Below are 18,430 nucleotides of genomic sequence, written 5' to 3' on the forward strand. Positions count from 1 at the left end.
AGGCACCGGCCCTGGCCCCGCCGGGAGCGCCTGGCTGTCGGTCCCGCGGGCCCGGGCCTCCGCCTCGGCCGGCGTGTCGGCCTCTCTGGGCGCGGAGTTTTGGTCCCCGGCTCCCTCCGGGTGTGTTTGGCAGGGAGGGGTTTGTTTCCATGGTAACCGCTCCTGGGCGCTGGGATTGGGGAGGGAGCCCTTCGATTTCGTGACCCCTCCCCCTCTCCGCCTGGCGCCGGGTGGAGGCGGGAAACCCAGGTTTTTGGATCTTGGAGGGACTGAGCCGGGGAGCCGCCTGCCCTCCCCCGGGGCGGAGTGGTGCCTGGGAGCGGGTTGGGGCGTCCCGAGGGGCCAGACGTTGGACTCGGGGCCCGGAGGCTCTGGACTCAGGGTCCAGGGCTGGGCCAGGGCAGTGACTGGCAGGGCTGGTTTTTCGGGATCGGTTGGGGGAGGGGCTGTAGCCACGTGACTCAAGAGTCTACCGCCCCCCATCATCCCCACTTCCCCTTTTCCTTCCTGTACTGGGATGAGAGCCGCCACCTTGGGGGGGTCTCCAGGGACCAGGGGGAAGGGGGCTGAGGGGAGAGACTAACTTCGGGCTCGGCCAGGTCCTTGCGGGAGGGCGGAGCGCGCGGCTGTGCCTGTGACTGAGCCTCAGCGTCTCAAGGTCTCTGTCTGGCTTTCTGGCTCTCAGTTCCCCTCCTGCGCTTTGCACCCTGCTTCTCTGCTGGGCTGGGCTCAGTTCTGGGGGGAAGGGGCTACGGTGGTCTCCAGGATCAGGGTTCCTGCACTCCACCTGCTCCCCCACCGCAAACCCCTCCACTCCACCGGCCCTGAGGCGGTTTGGGTGGGGCTGTCTGGGCCCCAGCGGGGGAGACCTGGGGTCACCAGCCCCCCCAACCCCTCGCACTCGATGGTACTATCCCCCGCCCTCACAGGTGAGGGGTCAGAGGGAGGCGTAGGGCCGGGGTGAGGGCTGGGGGCAGAGTGTGAGGAGGGCGGTCTGACCTCCCTTCCTTATTCCTGCAGGCCCCCGTGTCTGTCCGGGATGAGGAGGAGGATGGAGCCACCTTTACTGTCACAAGCCGCCAGTATCGGCCTCTTGATCCCTTGGTGAGATGATAACTTTGGCTTCTCACCTCTGGCCCATTCCCCCCAGAAGGGCCAACTGTCTGGCCAGAGTGCTAGGTTGGTCTGGGCCCCGGACTCTGCTGTGTGACTGGTCAGTCTTTTGCCCTCTCTGAATCTTAGTACCGTGAGCCTGGTTACCGCCTGGGCCTGGGGCTCCCCGAGAAACCTAGGGCAGTTGAAGAAGGGCACTGATGGCCCTGTCTCCCCCAGGCGCCCACACCTCCCCCGCGTTCCTCCCGAAGGCTCCGAGCCGGCACCCTGGAGGCTCTGGTCAGACACCTGCTGGATGTCCGGACATCAGGGGCTGATGTGACCTTCACAGCAACGCTCCTGGCCACCCACCGGGCCTTCACCTCCACGCCCGCTCTGCTCGGGCTCATGGCTGACAGGTCAGGGTCTGAGGGACCAGGGTCACAGAGGTGTTGGACTTCCTGAAGCAGAATGTCCTACCGAAACAGTCAAAGCCGCTGGGGGTTTGGGAAAAAACAGAGACGGGATCTCTTCCTTTCCCCAGGCTGGAAGCCCTTGAATCTCATCCTGCTGATGAACTAGAGAGGACAAAAGGGTGAGTGACCCCTAGTTCTTAGCCTTAAAGTCCCCTCTGCCCAAAGTCCCCTCTGCAGCTTGACATCTGACCCCTGGCTGATCCCCCTTCTCCCAGGGTAGCCATCTCTGTGCTGTCAACCTGGCTGGCCTCTCACCCTGAGGATTTTGGCTCTGAGGTCAAGGGTCAGCTTGACCGGCTTGAGAGCTTCTTGCTTCGGACAGGGTATGCAGCAGGGGAGGGTGTTGGGGGGGGCAGCACTGACCTCATCCGCAACCTCAGGTCCCGGGTGGACCCCCAGGCCCCCGACCTTCCTAAGCCCCTGGCCCTCCCCGGCGATCCCCCTGCTGACCCCACGGATGTCCTGGTGTTCCTCGCTGACCACTTGGCCGAACAGCTGACCCTGCTAGATGCGGTGAGACCCTGACCTGTGACCCCCATGCCCATGCCCCTTACTAACCTTTCCCCGAGTCCAGATCCTTTCCTTGCTTCCAGCCCTTCCCAACCTCCTCTGTCCACCCAGTTTTGACCTTCCCCGTTTCCCCTTGGTTGTTACCCTTCAAATCCTGTGCCCCTTTGGGTCCCTTGCCCACCTGAGATCCTCACCCCTAATATTGGAAAGCTGGCTCTCTTGACTATGAACTGTAACCTCTGACCTCTTCCCCACAGGAGCTGTTTCTCAATCTCGTTCCCTCTCAGTGCCTGGGGGGCCTGTGGGGTCACAGAGACCGGCCGGGACATTCCCATCTCTGCCCATCTGTGCGAGCTACTGTCACACAGTTCAACAAGGTGGCAGGGGCAGTGGTCAGCTCTGTCCTGGGGGCTATCTCGACTGGAGAGGACCCGGGGGAGGTGACCATACGGCCACTCCGTCCGCCCCAGAGGGCCCGGCTTCTGGAGAAGTGGATACGTGTGGCAGAGGTAAGAGAGGAGATTGGCCCTGTTGGGGACCGTGGTGTGGAGAGAGATCCCACAGCTGTGGCCTCCCTCTGTGACCCCACAGGAGTGCCGCCTGCTCCGAAACTTCTCTTCAGTTTATGCTGTGGTGTCGGCCCTGCAGTCCAGCCCCATCCACAGGCTTCGGGCAGCCTGGGGGGAAGCAGCCAGGTGGGGAGGATGGGCGCTGGGCTGGGCTGAGTGCTGGGAGCGGGTGCTAAGCCGCTGGTCCTCAACCTGCTGCCCTCCTTCCCCCAGGGACAGCCTCAGGGTCTTCTCCAGTCTCTGCCAGATTTTCTCCGAGGAGGATAATTATTCCCAGAGCCGGGAGCTGCTCCTGCGGGTGAGGCCCTGTTCCCTGGCCTTCCTAGCCATCCCTGCGCCTCCCGCACCCTCATTTCCCTTGTTCTGTCACCCCCAGGAGGTGAAAGGGCAGCCCTCTCTGGAGCCAAGTTCCAGGAAGGCCCTGAAGTCTGGCTCCCGGGGTGGGGTGAGTGCTGGGGTGGTTGTGAAGGAGGAAGGAGTGTGTGGAGGGTGCAGTCAGAGGGGCGGGAAAAGGCACAGCGGGTGGGGAAGTGCAAGGGCGGGAGCCCTCGGGTCAGTGGCAAGGGGGCCTGACTGACGTCTGCCACAGGGAGTGGTCCCATACCTTGGCACCTTCTTGAAGGACCTGGTGATGCTGGATGCAGCCTCCAAGGATGAGCTTGAGGTCAGTGGTGTGTTCAGTGGGATCTAGAACCAGGGGTTCAGGGTCAGACAGACCTCCCTCCAGGAAGGTGCTCAGGCATGAGCGCTGAGGCCGCACCAGGGCTTGGGCCCGAGCGCCAGGGTTCTGGTTCTGTTGCTTTGGCAAGCTGTGTCGCCTTGTTGTGCCCAAGTGACCTGCAAATGGGAAACTAGTGACAGTGTCTACATCTGTTGTGAAGGTTAAATGAATTGATCCTTGGCCAGTGCTGAGGACATGCCTGGAATTTAAGCAGACACGGACTTTGTTAAATGATTGAATACTGGAACTTCGGGCAAGTTCCTAATCCACTCTGAGCCCTAATTTTCTCTTCTGTAAAGTGGAAAGTTTCTAACCTGAGATACTCAATTTAGAGGGTAAGGAAGGGTGCTTAGGGAATGACAGATGGGGGGTCAGAGAGGTGGGGGGCGGCCAGAGGTGTCTGTGTTTGGGAGGGGCGTGGTCTCTGACAGGTTGGGACTCTCACCCCACCCCCTTGCTCTTGCAGAATGGATACATCAATTTTGACAAGCGGAGGAAGGTGAGGGGTGCTTGGGCTGGGTGCTAGATATCCCTCACCACGTCCCAGGAAGGGGAGAAGGAAGGAGGGGAAGTCGGGACCCCTGAGTTTTGGCTCCTACAGTCTGAGGGTCCCTTCCTAGGAATTTACTGTCCTTTCTGAGCTGCGGCGGCTCCAGAATGAATGTCGTGGCTATGACCTCCGACCCGACCCCGACATCCAGCAGTGGTTACGGGGGCTCCGGCCACTGACAGAGGCACAGAGGTGACTTGCTGGGTGAGGTTGGGACCTCAGGGCTCAGGCAGGGTATGGGGATCATGTGTCACATCCTGACCTCTGCCCACTGCCCCTCTCCCCAGCCATCGAGTGTCCTGTGAGGTGGAGCCACCTGGTACTGGTGACCCTCCTGCCCCTCGAGTGCTTCGGCCCACGCTGGTCATCTCGCAGTGGACAGAGTGAGGGGGTCGTGGCTGGGGGGAGTGTCTTGGGGACTGGCCTTCTTCCTCTGACCCTCCCAACCTCCTGCCACTCCAGGGTTCTTGGCTCTGTTGGGGGTCCCACCCCGCTTGTCTCCTGGGACCGGCCCAATGTTGGGGGAGATGAGGTGCCTGGAAACCCTGCTCCTCTGTTGACCCGCCTGGCCCAGGTGAGCTTTGCTCCTGACCTCTGACCTCAACACTGACCCTGACTCTTGTGAATGTTTCTTCCTTGATCTCCCTGCCTCACACCAGTCCCTCATGTTGTTTGCCCAGCACATGAAGTGGCCATCTGTGTCATCTCTGGACTCCGCCCTGGAAAGCACTCCATCCCTACAGAGTCCAGCTGGCCCCAGCCACCTGTCCCCGCCAGCATCCTCTCCTAGGCCTTCTCGAGGGCACCGCCGTTCAGCTTCCTGTGGTACCCCACTCAGTGGGGGTGCAGAAGGGGCCTCCAGGGGGCCTGCATCCGGGGGAGGGGGCTCTGGGCCAGGGGCTTCCGATTGTCGAATCATCCGAGTCCAGATGGAGCTGGGGGAAGATGGCAGTGTCTACAAGAGCATCTTGGTGAGGGGCCGTGGGCTGGGAGGTGGGGGTGAGGATGGTGCTTTGTGGGATCATAGTCTTAGGTTTGAACCCAAATGGGAGGATGATTGTAGTTCTAATTCTGACCGTTTTATTTTAAAGCCTTGTTAGCTGCAGCATCTGAACTTTTGGTGGCCTATTAGATTTTTAGAACCAACAGCAGTTTTCCCCACCGGGGCGCAGCCCTATCTCACTGGGCACGTGAGTTGGCCTGTGGAGGACAGAGGGCCACCACATTGGGTTTCCCTGTTCACGCTGAAGTATTGGAATGGCTGTGGTTAGAGCAGTGGTTCCCAACCTTTTTTTAGCCAGGCCCCACCTACGAATCTCTAAATCCTGATGCCGCTCCCCCGTGACATACAATTCCTATTCAAAAAGTGAACTCCTAGTCACGTGGAGTTAGCCTAAAAGGCCATTAACTTGGTCTAAACAAGCTTCCAAAGAATATGGCATCCATGAAAGAGAAAAAAGAACGAAAGGATAGCTGAAGCACTGAGGAAGAAATCACTAAGAAACTGTTAAAAAATATGAAGTGATATGAAAACATGGCAGTTTCAAAACATAATAGAGAACTGAAGTGCGTCAATATGTCACAAGATATATTTATACACTGTCGATGAGGCCCCTAGAACCATAAGAAATGCAAAGATCACTGTTGATAACTCATTCTCGAATTTCCCCCCTGTGGGGCGTGTGCCCCAGGTTGGGAACCACTGGGTTAGAGCGTTGGTCTTCGCACCAAAGGGTCAGGGGTTCGATTCCTGATAAAGGGCACGTACCTGGGTTGCAGATTCGATCCCCAGCCCCAGTTGGGGCACGTGCAGGAGGCAACTAATCAGTGTGTCTTCCCTCACATCGATGTCTCTCCCTCTCCCCCTCCCTCACAACTAATCAGTGTGTCTTCTCTCACATCGATGTCTCTCCCTCTCCCCCTCCCTCCCACTCTCTCAAAAAAAAAAAAAATGTATTGGACACAGGTAACCTTTTTTGGATGGGAGATCAGTGGCTGGGGTTGGAAGGATGGGAAGCAGAGGTCATTCTGGCCAATTTGTTGCTCTTTTGGTTTCCTGTCCTGCCAGGTGACAAGCCAGGACAAGGCTCCAAGTATCATCAGTCGTGTCCTTAAGAAAAACAATCGTGATTCTGCAGTGGCTTCGGAGTATGAGCTAGTGCAGCTGCTACCGGGGGAGCGAGGTCAGAGGAGACGCGGGGGGAGTGGTGCCCATCAGTGGTAATGCTCTACATCCAGGTGGTTACTAGGGAAACAGCTGTGTTTGAGCTTGACACCTCCTCTCTGAACCTACAGAGCTGACCATCCCACCCTCGGCCAACGTCTTCTATGCTATGGACAGAGCGTCACACGACTTCCTCCTGCGGCAGCGGCGAAGGTCCTCTACTGCTACACCTGGTCTTGCCAGCGGCCCCTCTGCCTCAGGAACTCCCCCAAGTGAGGGAGGAGGGGGTTCCTTTCCCAGGATCAAGGCCACAGGACGCAAGATTGCTCGGGCACTGTTCTGAGAAGGAAGCTCTCATGGCTCACAGAACTATTGGTGACACCAAATGCCATGCTGAATGGTGGCAGTTCTATTGCGTTGGGAAGAAACCCAGAAAGGTGGCCAGCTACCCTGGGGCAGTGAAGTGCCACTGGTTTGTCAGACAGCCAAGAGCTCCCGCCCTGTAGGACCTGGTAATGACACTGGATACCTGTGTATAACCACCCTTTCCATGAATGCAGCACATGGCCATGTTGTAGCATGCCAAGGGAAGGCCTTAAAAGGGGGAGAAGAAAAACCTAGAGGCTCTGAGTCCCAGGAAGAGAGGATGGCAAGAAGTAGGTTCCTGTTCTGGGGGTTCCTGTCACTGTGACAACACTAAAATAAACCAAAACACTACCTGAGTTCTATTCCCGTCCTTGCAGTGTATGAACTAGCTGCTGGGAGGGGAGCTGGTTGGAATTTAGATGGAACATGAAGGGACCCAGCGCTTTCTATCCCAATGAAGATCTGAAAGTGGAGTGTTGCTGAAAAATGGCCCTCAGAATCCTGGTTTATTCCTCCCTAGCAACCTCTCCGTCCCCAGTCCCTTTATTTGCTCTTACGTTTTCCTCCCGAGTTGTCACAGACCCATGTCAAGTACTAGCCACCCAGTTAAAGTGATCAGAATGAAGAACTCCCCTGGCTGCAAATTTATAAGAAACAATTTTAGGACAAAGACTTGGAAGAACTTTGTGGGCAATGTACAAACTTGGAGGACTTAGAACATCACAAAGTATGTGCTAGGATTTAAATCAGTCCAAGCTACATTCAAATTCTAACAAATGAGATACTAAAAGGACTAAGAGATGCTGAGGCTACTTGGAGGATAAGAAATCATAGCACTGAGGTCCCACCTTTCTTCCTGGGGTCTCAAATGAGAGGACTGAATTAAACGGATCGTCCCAACAACGGTTGGGAATGCCCTCATTTCCTAAAGGGGCCTGCCAACCAAGCTAAGTGTTTTATATGCAGATGAGGCTTGAGATATTTCAGATTTTAGTCTCAAGAAAGGATGGGTTACTCTGTCACAAAGAACGATTCCAGTTGCAGGAATCTGGTCTTGAAGTAACAGGTGGTGTATATACGTTAGGTGGAAGGGGCTGGGATAATGGATGAAGACAATTACGAAAGAAGTGGCTGGTCAAGCAGCCAGGTGACTTCACATTTTATTAGCTACAATATATAGACCCTAGAGCTGCCTGGGTCCCCCCTGCCCCCGGACCATAGGGTCAGGCCTTGCCAGGAGCCCCTGCCTTGGCCACCTGCGCCCGCTGGAACTCCTGCTGGAGCTGCGCAAGGGTCTCCCTCTGTTGCTCTGACTGCTGCTCCAGGTCCCGGAGCTGGGATTCGTATCGCTTACTGAGAAGAGGCAAGAGAGACAAAGGAGCAAATCAGTTAGGGAGACTTACTGAGGATGCTGAAGGCAAGAAAGATCAGTGGACAACTTGAGATCTAGGGCAGGGAGGGGAAGGGTTGGAGGACGTGGACCCCTGCAGTGGTTCCCAGCACCTCTCCTCGGTGGTGCCAGGCGCATCAGGGTGGGGGACAGACTCACATTTCCGCTGTGATATAGTCCAGTCTCTTGCCTACTGTGGCCCGAGCCTCCCCCAGCTCCTGTTTGACCAGCACGGGACCCAGAAGTTTAAAGACCACGTTGGACGCATCCAGCAAGGCCAGTTCCTGGTGGAGGCGTGGGGCACAGGACGTCAGCATCCTGGCCAGGACCGCCCCTCCCTCCTTGCCCCACAGTCCCAGTCTCACCTCCTTCACGATATTATTTTCTGTTAGTTGTGCTTCAAGCTTCTGCCGCCCTGACATGGATTTACTCAGGTCTGTGGGTGGGGGAGTGTGGGTGGCAGGAAAGACTTTATTAGAGAAAAGTCACGTGCCCCCTGACCCCCACAATCCTAGTCAGAAGAAAACGGGGTGGGAGGCAGACAGGCCGGGCGGCGCGGCAGGGGTGGGGAAGGAAGCATGGCCTGAGAACGGCTTCGGGTTGGAATCGCGCGAAGGGGTCAGGGGTCGGGGCGAGGCTGCGCCGACCTCTCCCTCGCCCTTGCCCTTACCCTTCTGCAGCTGCTGGTATTTCTCCACTTCCCCCTGCAGCTTCTTCTGGATCAGCTCAGCCATGGCGGCGGCGAGCCTGCCGGAGAGGGGTGCCGGGTCTCACGCTCTGGAAGGCCCCGCGCTCCCGGCAACGGTCTGGCTCGCGGAGGTGACAGCTCTCCTGAGGGGCGGCCTCTCGGGACACAGCGGCTTCTCCCTTCGTATCCACACGGCCCAGGCCGTAGCGAGTGGCAGTTGCAACAAGACCCCAAACCGAAACCCCGCCTCACTCGTTCTCCCTTCAGTAATTACAAACCCGGAAGTAAACAAAGAATGCTGGGAATGCTACCATCTGGTGCATGCCGGGAATTGTAGTTCAGACGAGTTTAGTAAGCGGCGTTCTGCTGAAAATACAAATTTTGAAGATTCTAGGCAAGATGGGGAAACGAAGATGGAAAAAATCAACCGCACCGTTTCTTGGGACCTGGTCCCGGACTTGCCTTTCTTTCGTTACTCGTGCATCAGCTGCCACTCGGAGGGGCGGGAGCAAGGTCCGCCTGGCCCCTTAAGGGCGAGCCGCCCTCATTCAAGATGGCGACTAAGGCTTCCCACCTGGTACAGCGCTGATTGGATGAGGGTTGGAGGACTTCCGGGAGATACTTGTGAGTCTGTGGGCCAGGTGAGAGGAGTTTGCACGTGGATCGTCCATAGGGTGGACAGGATGGAGACTGCCCCCAAGCCGGGCAGGGATATCCCTCCCAAGAAAGACAAACTTCCGACCAAGAAAAAGGTAGAGATCTTCCTGGGGCGGAAGGAAAGTTTTCAGGCCCGGGGCCGGAGGGGCGGGGCTCGGGCAGCGGACCATCAGGGCTGCTCTTCTGCCCGTGGAAACTGCCACGGCCCAGCCGGCCTGATTCAGTGGTTGCGCATTGACCCATGAACCAGGAGGTCACCGTTGGATGCCCAGTCGGGGCACATACTCGGGTTGGGGGCTCGATCCCCAGTGTGGGGCTTGCGGGAGGCAGCCGTCAATGATGGTCTCATCACTGGTGTTTCTCTTCCTTCCTCTCTGAAATTAATCATAATTATTATATATATAAAAGAGACCGCGGCGATACTGGGAGGAAGAGACCACTCCGACCGCTGCCGCCGCCTCTCCAGGGCCCCCTCCTAACAAGAAGAGGAATCGAGAGCTCCGCCCCCAGAAGCCAAAGAACACTCACACCGCAAAGAAGTCTCGCGTCTCCAGGAAGCCCCAGATCGTACAGAAACCCCGGGAACGGAGGGATGCGGAGCCGCCGCGGAGCTTGTCGGGGGTGAGCATGGGACCTGACAGGGCAGCGGGGCAAGTCGCCTTGTGCTTTGAGGGGGCCAAGGTTGGGGTCAATCCGAGCCCGTCAACGAATTGCCTCCTCCCTGCCCCAGGCCCAGGACCCATTCCCAGGCCCCGCCCCGGTCTCTATGGAGGTTGCTCAGAAGTTCCGTCGCATTGATAAATCCAAAAAGGTGAGGGCCAGTCTGAGAGCGGGGTTGCAGGCAGGGCTGTCTGGATGAGATGGATGGAGGGGGACCAGGTGGCTCTCTCGTGACCTCTACTGGTGTCTGTTTTAACCCCGTACCTTCCCCACCACCGATGTTATAGCTGCCACATTCTAAATCCAAAACCCGAAGCCGGCTTGAGGTGGCTGAGGCTGAGGAAGAGGAAATAAGTGTCAAAGCCGCTCGTTCGGAGCTGCTGCTTACAGAGGAGCCTGGGTGAGTGGCCCCTGATCGGGGCCTCTCCTGCCCCTGCTTCCCGGGACGGTCCTTTCCCGTGCCCTGTTGGCACACTTACCTCACAGTAGGAAGCTTCACTGCAGCTCCAATGCCCACTTGCAGGTTCCTGGAAGGGGAGGATGGGGAGGACACAGCAAAGATTCGCCAGGCGGACATCGTGGAGGCTGTGGACATTGCAAGTGCGGCCAAGGTGAGCCTGAGGATGGGGACGGGCCAGGCAAGACGAAGTGGGGACTAGCAGGGGGAATTACTGAAGTGAGCCCCGTAGTTCTTCATTGTTTTTTTAACTCTTCCCTTGCCCAGCACTTTGACTTGAACTTGCGACAGTTTGGACCCTACAGGCTGAATTACTCTCAGACTGGGAGGTAAGGTTGAACTCTAGTAACTCTGGAAGTGGAATGAGGGCACGTCTCCTTAACCACTTCAGCCAGGCCCACCTCATACCTGTGTATGTTTGGTTGTTGATGTGGGGTGTGTCCTGTGATTTGCTTGTGTGTGAGGGTAGGACATCTCTCACCTGGAGAGAAGGGGCTGGCGTGAGGCAGACCTCAAGTGGTCTGAGGGTGCTCCCCTGCATTGACACCCTGCTTGCTCCCCACCTTCAACAGACACTTGGCTTTTGGAGGGCGCCGGGGTCATGTGGCTGCCCTTGACTGGGTGACGAAGAAGCTCATGTGTGAGATCAACGTCATGGAGGCGGTGCGGGACATCCGGTCAGTGGCCTGTCCGTCAGGGCTCAGTGTCGGTGAGACAGCCCTTCTTGATTGAATGACAGCCGTGACCCCTTACCCCCTGCTCTCTCCTCCCAGGTTCCTGCATTCGGAGGCACTGCTTGCTGTCGCTCAGAACCGCTGGCTTCACATCTACGACAACCAGGGAATTGAACTCCACTGCATCCGCCGCTGCGACCGCGTCACACGACTTGAGTTCCTGCCTTTCCACTTCCTCCTGGCCACCTCTGTGAGTGGCTGTCCGCACAGGGCCTGGGTGGGAGCCCCTGAGAAGACGATGCCTCCTCTGGCACCCCAGTAGAGGGAGGACAGGGCAATCAGGACTCACTTCTCTCTCACAGTCAGAGACAGGCTTTCTGACCTACCTGGACGTGTCAGTGGGGAAGATTGTGGCAGCTCTGAATGCCCGGGCCGGACGACTGGACGTCATGACCCAGAACCCTTACAATGCCGTCATCCATCTTGGACACAGCAATGGTGGGTCCCTGGCTGAGATTTGACCGTCCTACCCTGCTTTTCTCCTATATTTGTACTCCACGAGTCCCGTAAAGTTGCCCTTTTACCTTCCTCTCTGGGCTCCTCTTGGTCTAGAGTTGCCATCTTTCCCAAGTTTAATCCCCTCGGTGCCCACTTTGGCTCTTCTCCTCTGACCGCCAGGTACTGTGTCCTTATGGAGTCCGGCCATGAAGGAGCCGTTGGCAAAGATTCTCTGTCACCGTGGGGGGGTCCGGGCTGTGGCAGTAGATTCTACAGGCACGTAAGTCACTTGTTTGGGCATGAGGTGCTGGTGATCGAAGCTGGGTGGAAAGGTATGGAAGGCCGTGTGTCTTTAAGAGCACAGACTCTGCATCAAGCTGCCTGGGTTTAAATCCTGGTGTCGCCAAAACCGGTTTGGCTCAGTGGATAGAGCGTTGGCTTGCGGACTGAAAGGTCCCAGGTTCGATTCCGGTCAAGGGCATGTACCTGGGTTGCGGGCACATCCCCAGTAGGAGATGTGCAGGAGGCAGCTGATCAATGTTTCTCTCTCATCGATGTTTCTAACTCTCTCTCTCTCTCCTTTCCTCTCTGTAAAAAATAAATAAAATATTTTTTTTTATTAAAAAAATAAATAAATCCTGGTGTCACCATTGACCAGCCATGTGGGTGTGGGCACATTACATAACTCTGTGCCACACTTTCCTCACCCTGAGAGTGGGGACATGCGTGTCTAGCTAAGGGTCAGCAAACTTTTTCTATAAAGAGCCAGGTAGGGCTGGCTGGCACGGCTCAGTGGTTAAGCATCGACCTATGAACTGGGACATCACGATTCAATTCCTGGTCAGGGTACATGCCCTGGTAGTGGGCTCCATCCCCAGTGTGGGCAGTGCAGGCAGTAGCCAATTGATGATTCTCTCTCATTGATGTTTCTATCTCTCCCTCTCCTTTCCTCTCTGAAATCAATATATATATATGTACATGTACATATATAGACATATATAAAAGCCAGATAGTAAATGTTTTAGGCTTTTCTGGCTAAGAGACAAAATCGAGGGTATTATGTAGCTATTTGAATAATAAGAAAAAAAAGTATCACAAATTTTTAAACAATGAAATTCAAAATGTAATAATTGAATGCCATAATTTTTTTTGCTTAGTTGATATTCAAAGTTAGTGTTCGAAGTCATCAAACTCGACTGCAAATGTATATCTGTTAAAGGTGATCTGTAGAGAGGTTTTACATATTTTATCCTTGAAAATGTCTTGCACACAGGCAGGTGATGAGACAGGTGGCCTGGGAGGCGCTCGGAGTGCTGTCAGGTTATAACCGTGTGGCTGCGACTCCAGCAGCAGCGCAAAGTGATCCCATGTCAGTGTCTGTCTTGACCACTCTACTGTGCTAATGTAGCACAAAAGCAGTCAATGAGTGAATGTGGTTGTGTTCCAATAAGACTGTTTGTGGACACAATTTCCTATAATTTTCTCGTCTTGAAATATTCTTTTTTTTTTAGTATATTTTGATTGATTTCAGAGAGAAAGGGAGAGAGAGAAAGAGAGACTTCAGTGATAAGAGAGAATCATTAATCGGTGTCCCACACTGGGATCGTGGCCGCAACCCGGGCATGTGCCCTGACCAGGAATCGAACTGTGACCTCCTGGTTCATAGGTTGATGCTCAACCACTGAGCCACACTAGCCGGGCTTGAAATATTCTTTTGAATTTTTCCCCCAACCACTTAACGTAAAAATCATTCTCAGCTGTGGGCGTTACGGATCTAGGTGGTGGGCTGGATTTGTTTGGCCGTAGTTTGCCGGTCCTGGGCTGAGCTCAAAAAGCTGTTGCAGGCGGTAAAGTGAGTTCAGGCACATGGAGCCAGTGAACAGGGACCCCCGCCTTCATTGTCTCGTCAGCAACACATGGTTCCCGTTAGGTCTGGCTGGTGTGAGGGCAGGGCGGTGGGTTTGCTTGGAATGTCTGGGCTTCCTGAGAGTATTTGCCTTTCACAGCTGTTCTGTCGTGTGTATGTGTGTGTGTGGATCTGGCGGAGTTTTTCACACAGATTCCTGTGTGTTTTCTTCTAAGTCCTTTCATTCATCAGGCCTTCTCGGGGCTGTGTGCTAAGGTTCAGGGGCAGAAGGATGAATGGGCCATTGAGCCTGCCTGGGTGCAGTGTTCGTTACACTGTCTTCACAAAAACAGGTGGCAGTAGTTTTCAGGGATGATTGGCCAGGTGAGGCATCTAGTTGCTACTCGGCTGTCTCTGTCACCTCAGACTTGACGTGACCATCACTGGATCGGACACCCGCCTCCCGGGCTCCGCCTTGCCTGCTCCTTCTCTGCCACATTTTCCTGTCGCGCACAATCTGACTTCTTGGACACCACCAGCTCGCCACACAGCCCCGTGTTCCTTGGCGGACGGAGGAGCGGAGCTTAAAAGCCCTGTTTGCCGAGTGCTGTCTGGGTGCCCAGGCTCTGCTGTTCATGAGCCCCGTGAAGTCCTGACTGCCGGTCCCTCAAAGGTCCCTGCACATCTGCTTCCCCCCATCCTTGCTGTCTCCGTGGGCACGTGTGGTGCTCGCAGCCTGCTTCCAGCCTCAGCCTTCCTCCTGCCTTGTTCCCCGGGCGCTGTCAGAACAGCCTCCCCACGGCTGCTTTCCTCCTTTTCCAGCTGCTCAAGAATCCTCTACATTAAATAGAAACTATGTACCTTTATTTTTAAGTTGTTTGAAAGGAAATCAGGAAAAGGAAAAGCTAAGTGGCCCCACCTTATGAAAGTCTCCAGGGGCTCGGACCCCTTAGACTCCCAGAGTTGTATTTTGGGTGCCAAGTGAGTTGGTTCTGCCTCTTTGGCCCCATAGCTGGGCCAGCCTGGCCCGTGCGAGGCCTGTCCCAGGCTGGGTGCCCTCTGAGCTGTGGTTTGCCTCCTGGGGCTGCCTGGGTCAGCTGCTCCTCTTCGGGGGCTTAATGAGCTTGTTCACGGAGCTTTGCTCAGCACCAGTGCCAATGTCTCCGGTCTCTGACCGCAGGTTCAGCCCCCAGGTCCTCTGCAGGGGCTCCGGAGATGAGGCTCGCCTCTTCCGTAAGAGGCTTTCTGGAATCCATTTGTGATTGGATTCTCGAAGCTGGACTGTTTGCCACGCTTAGTCACATGGTGGCGTAGCCTGGATGCCCACCTGGTATTTGCAGAAATTCCCAGAGGTGGGTGAGGAGTCAGGATGTGCCCGGATTTGTTGGTGCACGGAAGGGTGTGGCCCTGTGTTCCAGGAGCCCTCTGCGGGAGCTGGGCCCTCAGAGTCTTGTCAGAAGTATCCAGCTGGGCCTTTGCTCTTAGGAACTCTCAGTCCCCTCCGGGGCTCATAGCCGCAGCTAGAGAGAGCATCCTTGTCCCTTTGCAAACGTGCGTCTCCTGGCCTGGCTGGTTCCTTTCCAGCCTCCCTCGCTGAGGAACTGCTTGAACGTAGGCAGAAAGGCCAGCCTCTGACAGTAAACCAGTGCAGTGCCCAATTCCTGGAGAGGATCTGGTCAGCCACCTCGCTCTCCTCTGGGGAAGAGGGTGGAGTAGGGCCCTCTGGCACATGGCACATGGCTTCCTAAGGTCTCCTCAGGTCCATGCAGTCTTCCGTGGTGGCTTGTGATGGCCAGAGGGCCCGGCTGGGGCGTCGGATCCCAGTCTGACTTGACAGCCCCTGCAACTTGTCCCCTGCTGACCCTCCTGGCCTGTTTCCTGCCAGTCCTGGAAACACCCCTCCCCCTACCCCTCTCCTCTCCGTTCACCCATTTGTACCTGCTGTGTCTGCTTTGCTTTCTTTTCTTTTTTTAAAAATATATTTTATTGATTTTTTACAGAGAGGAAGGGAGAGGGCTAGAGATTTAGAAAAATCGATGAGAGAGAGACATTGATCAGCTGCCTCCTGCACACCTCCCTCTGGGGACGTGCCCACAACCAAGGTACATGCCCTTGACCGGCCTTGTCGCTTATATGATCTGCTGCCAAGGCTTGTCTAGTTTTTGCTCATGTGTGTGGAACTCAAGGACACTCTTAATTCTGTCACCACTTTATCAGGGCCCTCAGTACTTTTCACCCAGGCTTTTGTATAGTAACATCTTACCTGTTCTAGCCTCTTTCCTGTGCCAGGCCAGCTCTGAGCATATCATTTTTCTGCTCAAAATTCTTCAGTTTCCCCAGGCCTATCAAAAAAAGTTCAAATTCTTATTATTCTTGTTGTTAACTCTCACCCAAGAATATTTTCCCATTGATTTTTAGAAAGAGTGAAAGGAATGGAGACACCGAGAAACATCGATGTGAGAGACATCGACTGGTTGCCTCCCATATACGCACTGACCTGGCAGGGATCTACTCCTGACTGGAATTGAACCTGGGACCTTTCAGTCCACAGGCCGATGCTCTAGCCACTGAGCCAAACCGGTTAGGGCTGCTTCTGCTTTCTTGAGAATTGCTGGGAATGGCTCAAATCCCAGTCTCCCCAGGAAGGCCTCCTGACCACTGCAGTCCATCCACCCTCCCCTTTGCTGAGCCACGTGTTGCCTGTCTGTGCAGTGGGACATCACATTTAGGTACACGTCATGGGCATTCTCTCTTTGGTTCATGTCTTGAGTACGTTAGAGGGCAGATACTAAAGAATAGGCTGCCTTGAATCCTAGCTCTACCTCTCACCCTGCTTTCCTTCCTCTGAGCTGTTTCGTTTGTAAAAAGGAAATTCCACGTAGTAGAGTTGTGTGACGTGTGACCAGGAGGCTGTCTGCAGTGTTCGTTGTGAGGGTTGTGGTTACCATCAGTCTTTTTTATCCCCAACCAAACTTGATGCCTGGACTCGGCCACAGGCCTGCTCAGTAACCCCTCACTACAAAGTAATTGGTCCTCCCTAATCCCCCAGGTACATGGCCACCTCTGGCCTGGACCACCAGCTGAAGATCTTTGACTTGCGAGGGACGTTCCAGCCTCTGAGTGCTCGGACCCTGCCCCAGGGGGCGGGGCACCTGGCCTTCTCCCAGCGGGGACTGCTGGCCGCAGGAATGGGTGATGTGGTCAACATATGGGCAGGGCAGGGCAAGGCCAGCCCACCCTCCCTGGAGAAGCCCTATCTCACCCACCGGCTCTCGGGCCCCGTGCATGGCCTTCAGTTCTGCCCCTTTGAAGACGTGCTGGGGGTGGGGCACAGTGGGGGCATCACCAGCATGCTGGTCCCTGGTAAGTGGGCCAAGGGGTGGGCCTGAGATAGCTGGGAGCAAGGGGTCTGGTCAGGCTGGAGTGCTGAGCTGGATTCTTGCTTATGGCTCCACGCTATTCCCTCCCTCCAGGGGCTGCTGAGCCCAACTTCGACGGCCTGGAGAGTAATCCATACAGGAGCCGGAAGCAGAGGCAGGAGTGGGAGGTGAAGGCCCTGCTGGAGAAGGTGAGGATGTGGGGCTGGGGCTGGGGCAAGCTCTCCTACTGGGGGTCTTGGAAAGAGTTGGATTCAGCAGCCGCCTGGCCGCAGCCCCTCTTTGGGCGCACCCTCCTCACCCATTCCTGTCCCTCTCTCTGTGACACCCCAGGTGCCTGCAGAGCTCATTTGTCTGGACCCACGAGCCCTGGCAGAGGTTGATGTCATCTCTTTGGAGCAGGCCAAGAAGGAACGGATAGAGAGGCTGGTAAGGAGCAGACCCGAGTCCCAGGCACACCCTCACCCACCACATCCGGAAGTGTGGTCCAGCAGGTGGGTGCTGCCACAGGGCCCTGTCTCCGAGGCTGGTACAGACTTCACTCCTGTCCCCTTCCCCAGGGCTACGACCCCGAGTCCAAGGCTCCCTTCCAGCCAAAGCCGAAGCTGAAGGGCCGAAGCTCCACCGCAAGCCTGGTGAAGAGGAAGAGGAAGGTCATGGACGAGGAACACAGGGTAAAGGAGCATTTGGGGGTGGGCCAGGCCTCCCACGGGCTGTACCCTCCTTCTGCTGGTGCCTCTGTCCTTGCCAGCCTGCCACTTCACACTTTGCCCCCTATCTTCCCAGGACAAAGTCCGACAGAGCCTTGAGCAGCAGCCACAGAAGCAAGAGAAGGCGGTCAAGCCCACGGGGGCCCGGCCATCTGCCCTGGACAGATTTGTGCGCTGAGCCAGGCTCCAAGATGGCCTGGGGACAACACCCTCTCCCCAAGGTCACCTGTGGGGGGAATTCCTGTTCCCTGGAATGAGGAGGGGCAGGTGCCCCTTCCCCAACTGGGAATAGACAGCGGGCTCCTGGGGTGGGTATTAAAGAAAGTGAAGTTTTTGGATAATGTGTCTGGATCATCCTGTGTACTTGTCCCCTTCCTTTGCCAGCCTGGGGCTGCTCTAGGCTCCAAGTGGTCATGTGTCCCGCCCCTACCCCACCCCATCTCTCGTGGTTGCTGTGGCGTTATCTTTGCTCTTTAGGGGTTTTTCTCCTCAAAGAGGCTGTGCTTTCTCTCCCGAGTCCCTGGAGACTCCCACCCAGCAGGGCTGGCAGGGCCCAGGCTCCCAGGCTTGTGTGCCAGGACTCCTGGTGCGGACCACACTGCACTCGAAGAAGTAGAGAGATAAATTTATTGAGGGGCTCCTGCCCCTCTCCTGCCATGGATGGGGATGACCGCAGCATTGCTTTACTCTCCTGATGACCATCTTTGGGGCTGGCAGGCCAGACCCTGGGTTTCCCCTGTGTCCTTCAGGCTTCAGTGACGGACTGAGCGTCTGGTGTCAGGAAACTGTCCAGTTGCAGCCAGATGCCTTGGGCCCGGGAGAACGGTGGGGGAGCTGGCTGGCCCCTCAGCTCCTCACTCCTCGCCACTGGCCCGGGTCCTCAGCTGTGAAGCCAGGCTATCACCCGGCACCGCAGGATGCCCAGGACTCCCTGGAGCCAGGAGCAGAAGGGCGCAGTCCTTTCCCCAGCAGAGCCGCCCACCAGCCTCCAGGCTTCCTGCATCTTCCAGGGGTCCAGCCTGTGG

The 18,430-nt window shown here is 56.2% G+C and overlaps 4 protein-coding genes across 4 annotated transcripts in view; 2 read left to right on the plus strand and 2 right to left on the minus strand.

The window, feature by feature from the left end:
• Positions 1-638: 638 nt before the first annotated feature.
• On the plus strand, positions 639-6,810 carry RGL2 (ral guanine nucleotide dissociation stimulator-like 2; the record flags this gene model as incomplete). The annotated part of the gene is made up of 17 exons (XM_006769145.1): positions 639-929; positions 1,021-1,104; positions 1,333-1,511; positions 1,637-1,687; positions 1,784-2,081; positions 2,336-2,587; positions 2,670-2,773; positions 2,861-2,945; positions 3,024-3,092; positions 3,237-3,311; positions 3,835-3,867; positions 3,989-4,110; positions 4,206-4,301; positions 4,381-4,492; positions 4,599-4,889; positions 5,987-6,101; positions 6,214-6,810. Coding segments are annotated over 17 exons (2,469 nt in total), but the record flags the coding sequence as incomplete, so codon positions are not given.
• A 754-nt stretch (positions 6,811-7,564) lies between these two features.
• PFDN6 (prefoldin subunit 6) lies at positions 7,565-8,802 on the minus strand. Its single transcript, XM_006769147.2, has 4 exons — positions 8,509-8,802; positions 8,204-8,274; positions 7,998-8,122; positions 7,565-7,801 (listed from the first exon to the last, which is right to left on the minus strand). Exons 1-4 carry the CDS (start codon positions 8,570-8,572, stop codon positions 7,672-7,674), a joined length of 390 nt encoding a protein of 129 aa, XP_006769210.1. The 5' UTR covers positions 8,573-8,802; the 3' UTR covers positions 7,565-7,671.
• Positions 8,803-8,855: 53 nt separating this feature from the next.
• WDR46 (WD repeat domain 46) lies at positions 8,856-17,743 on the plus strand. The gene is made up of 15 exons (XM_006769146.2): positions 8,856-9,278; positions 9,592-9,804; positions 9,914-9,994; positions 10,131-10,243; positions 10,367-10,454; positions 10,568-10,629; positions 10,873-10,977; positions 11,074-11,224; positions 11,337-11,472; positions 11,653-11,752; positions 16,368-16,681; positions 16,792-16,886; positions 17,029-17,124; positions 17,256-17,369; positions 17,482-17,743. The coding sequence occupies exons 1-15, from the start codon at positions 8,940-8,942 to the stop codon at positions 17,581-17,583; spliced, it is 2,109 nt and encodes a 702-aa protein (XP_006769209.2). The 5' UTR covers positions 8,856-8,939; the 3' UTR covers positions 17,584-17,743.
• Positions 17,744-18,014: 271 nt separating this feature from the next.
• Positions 18,015-18,430, minus strand: part of B3GALT4 (Beta-1,3-galactosyltransferase 4) — a 1,770-nt gene continuing 1,354 nt past the window's right edge. The window contains exon 2 of the mRNA XM_006769174.2: positions 18,015-18,424. Within this exon, the coding sequence (XP_006769237.1) occupies positions 18,286-18,424 (139 nt within the window). The 3' untranslated portion in view covers positions 18,015-18,285. The remainder of the gene's footprint in view (positions 18,425-18,430) is intronic.

Source organism: Myotis davidii, unplaced genomic scaffold (genome assembly GCF_000327345.1).
Source record: "Myotis davidii unplaced genomic scaffold, ASM32734v1 scaffold4, whole genome shotgun sequence".
Taxonomy (NCBI): domain Eukaryota; kingdom Metazoa; phylum Chordata; class Mammalia; order Chiroptera; family Vespertilionidae; genus Myotis; species Myotis davidii.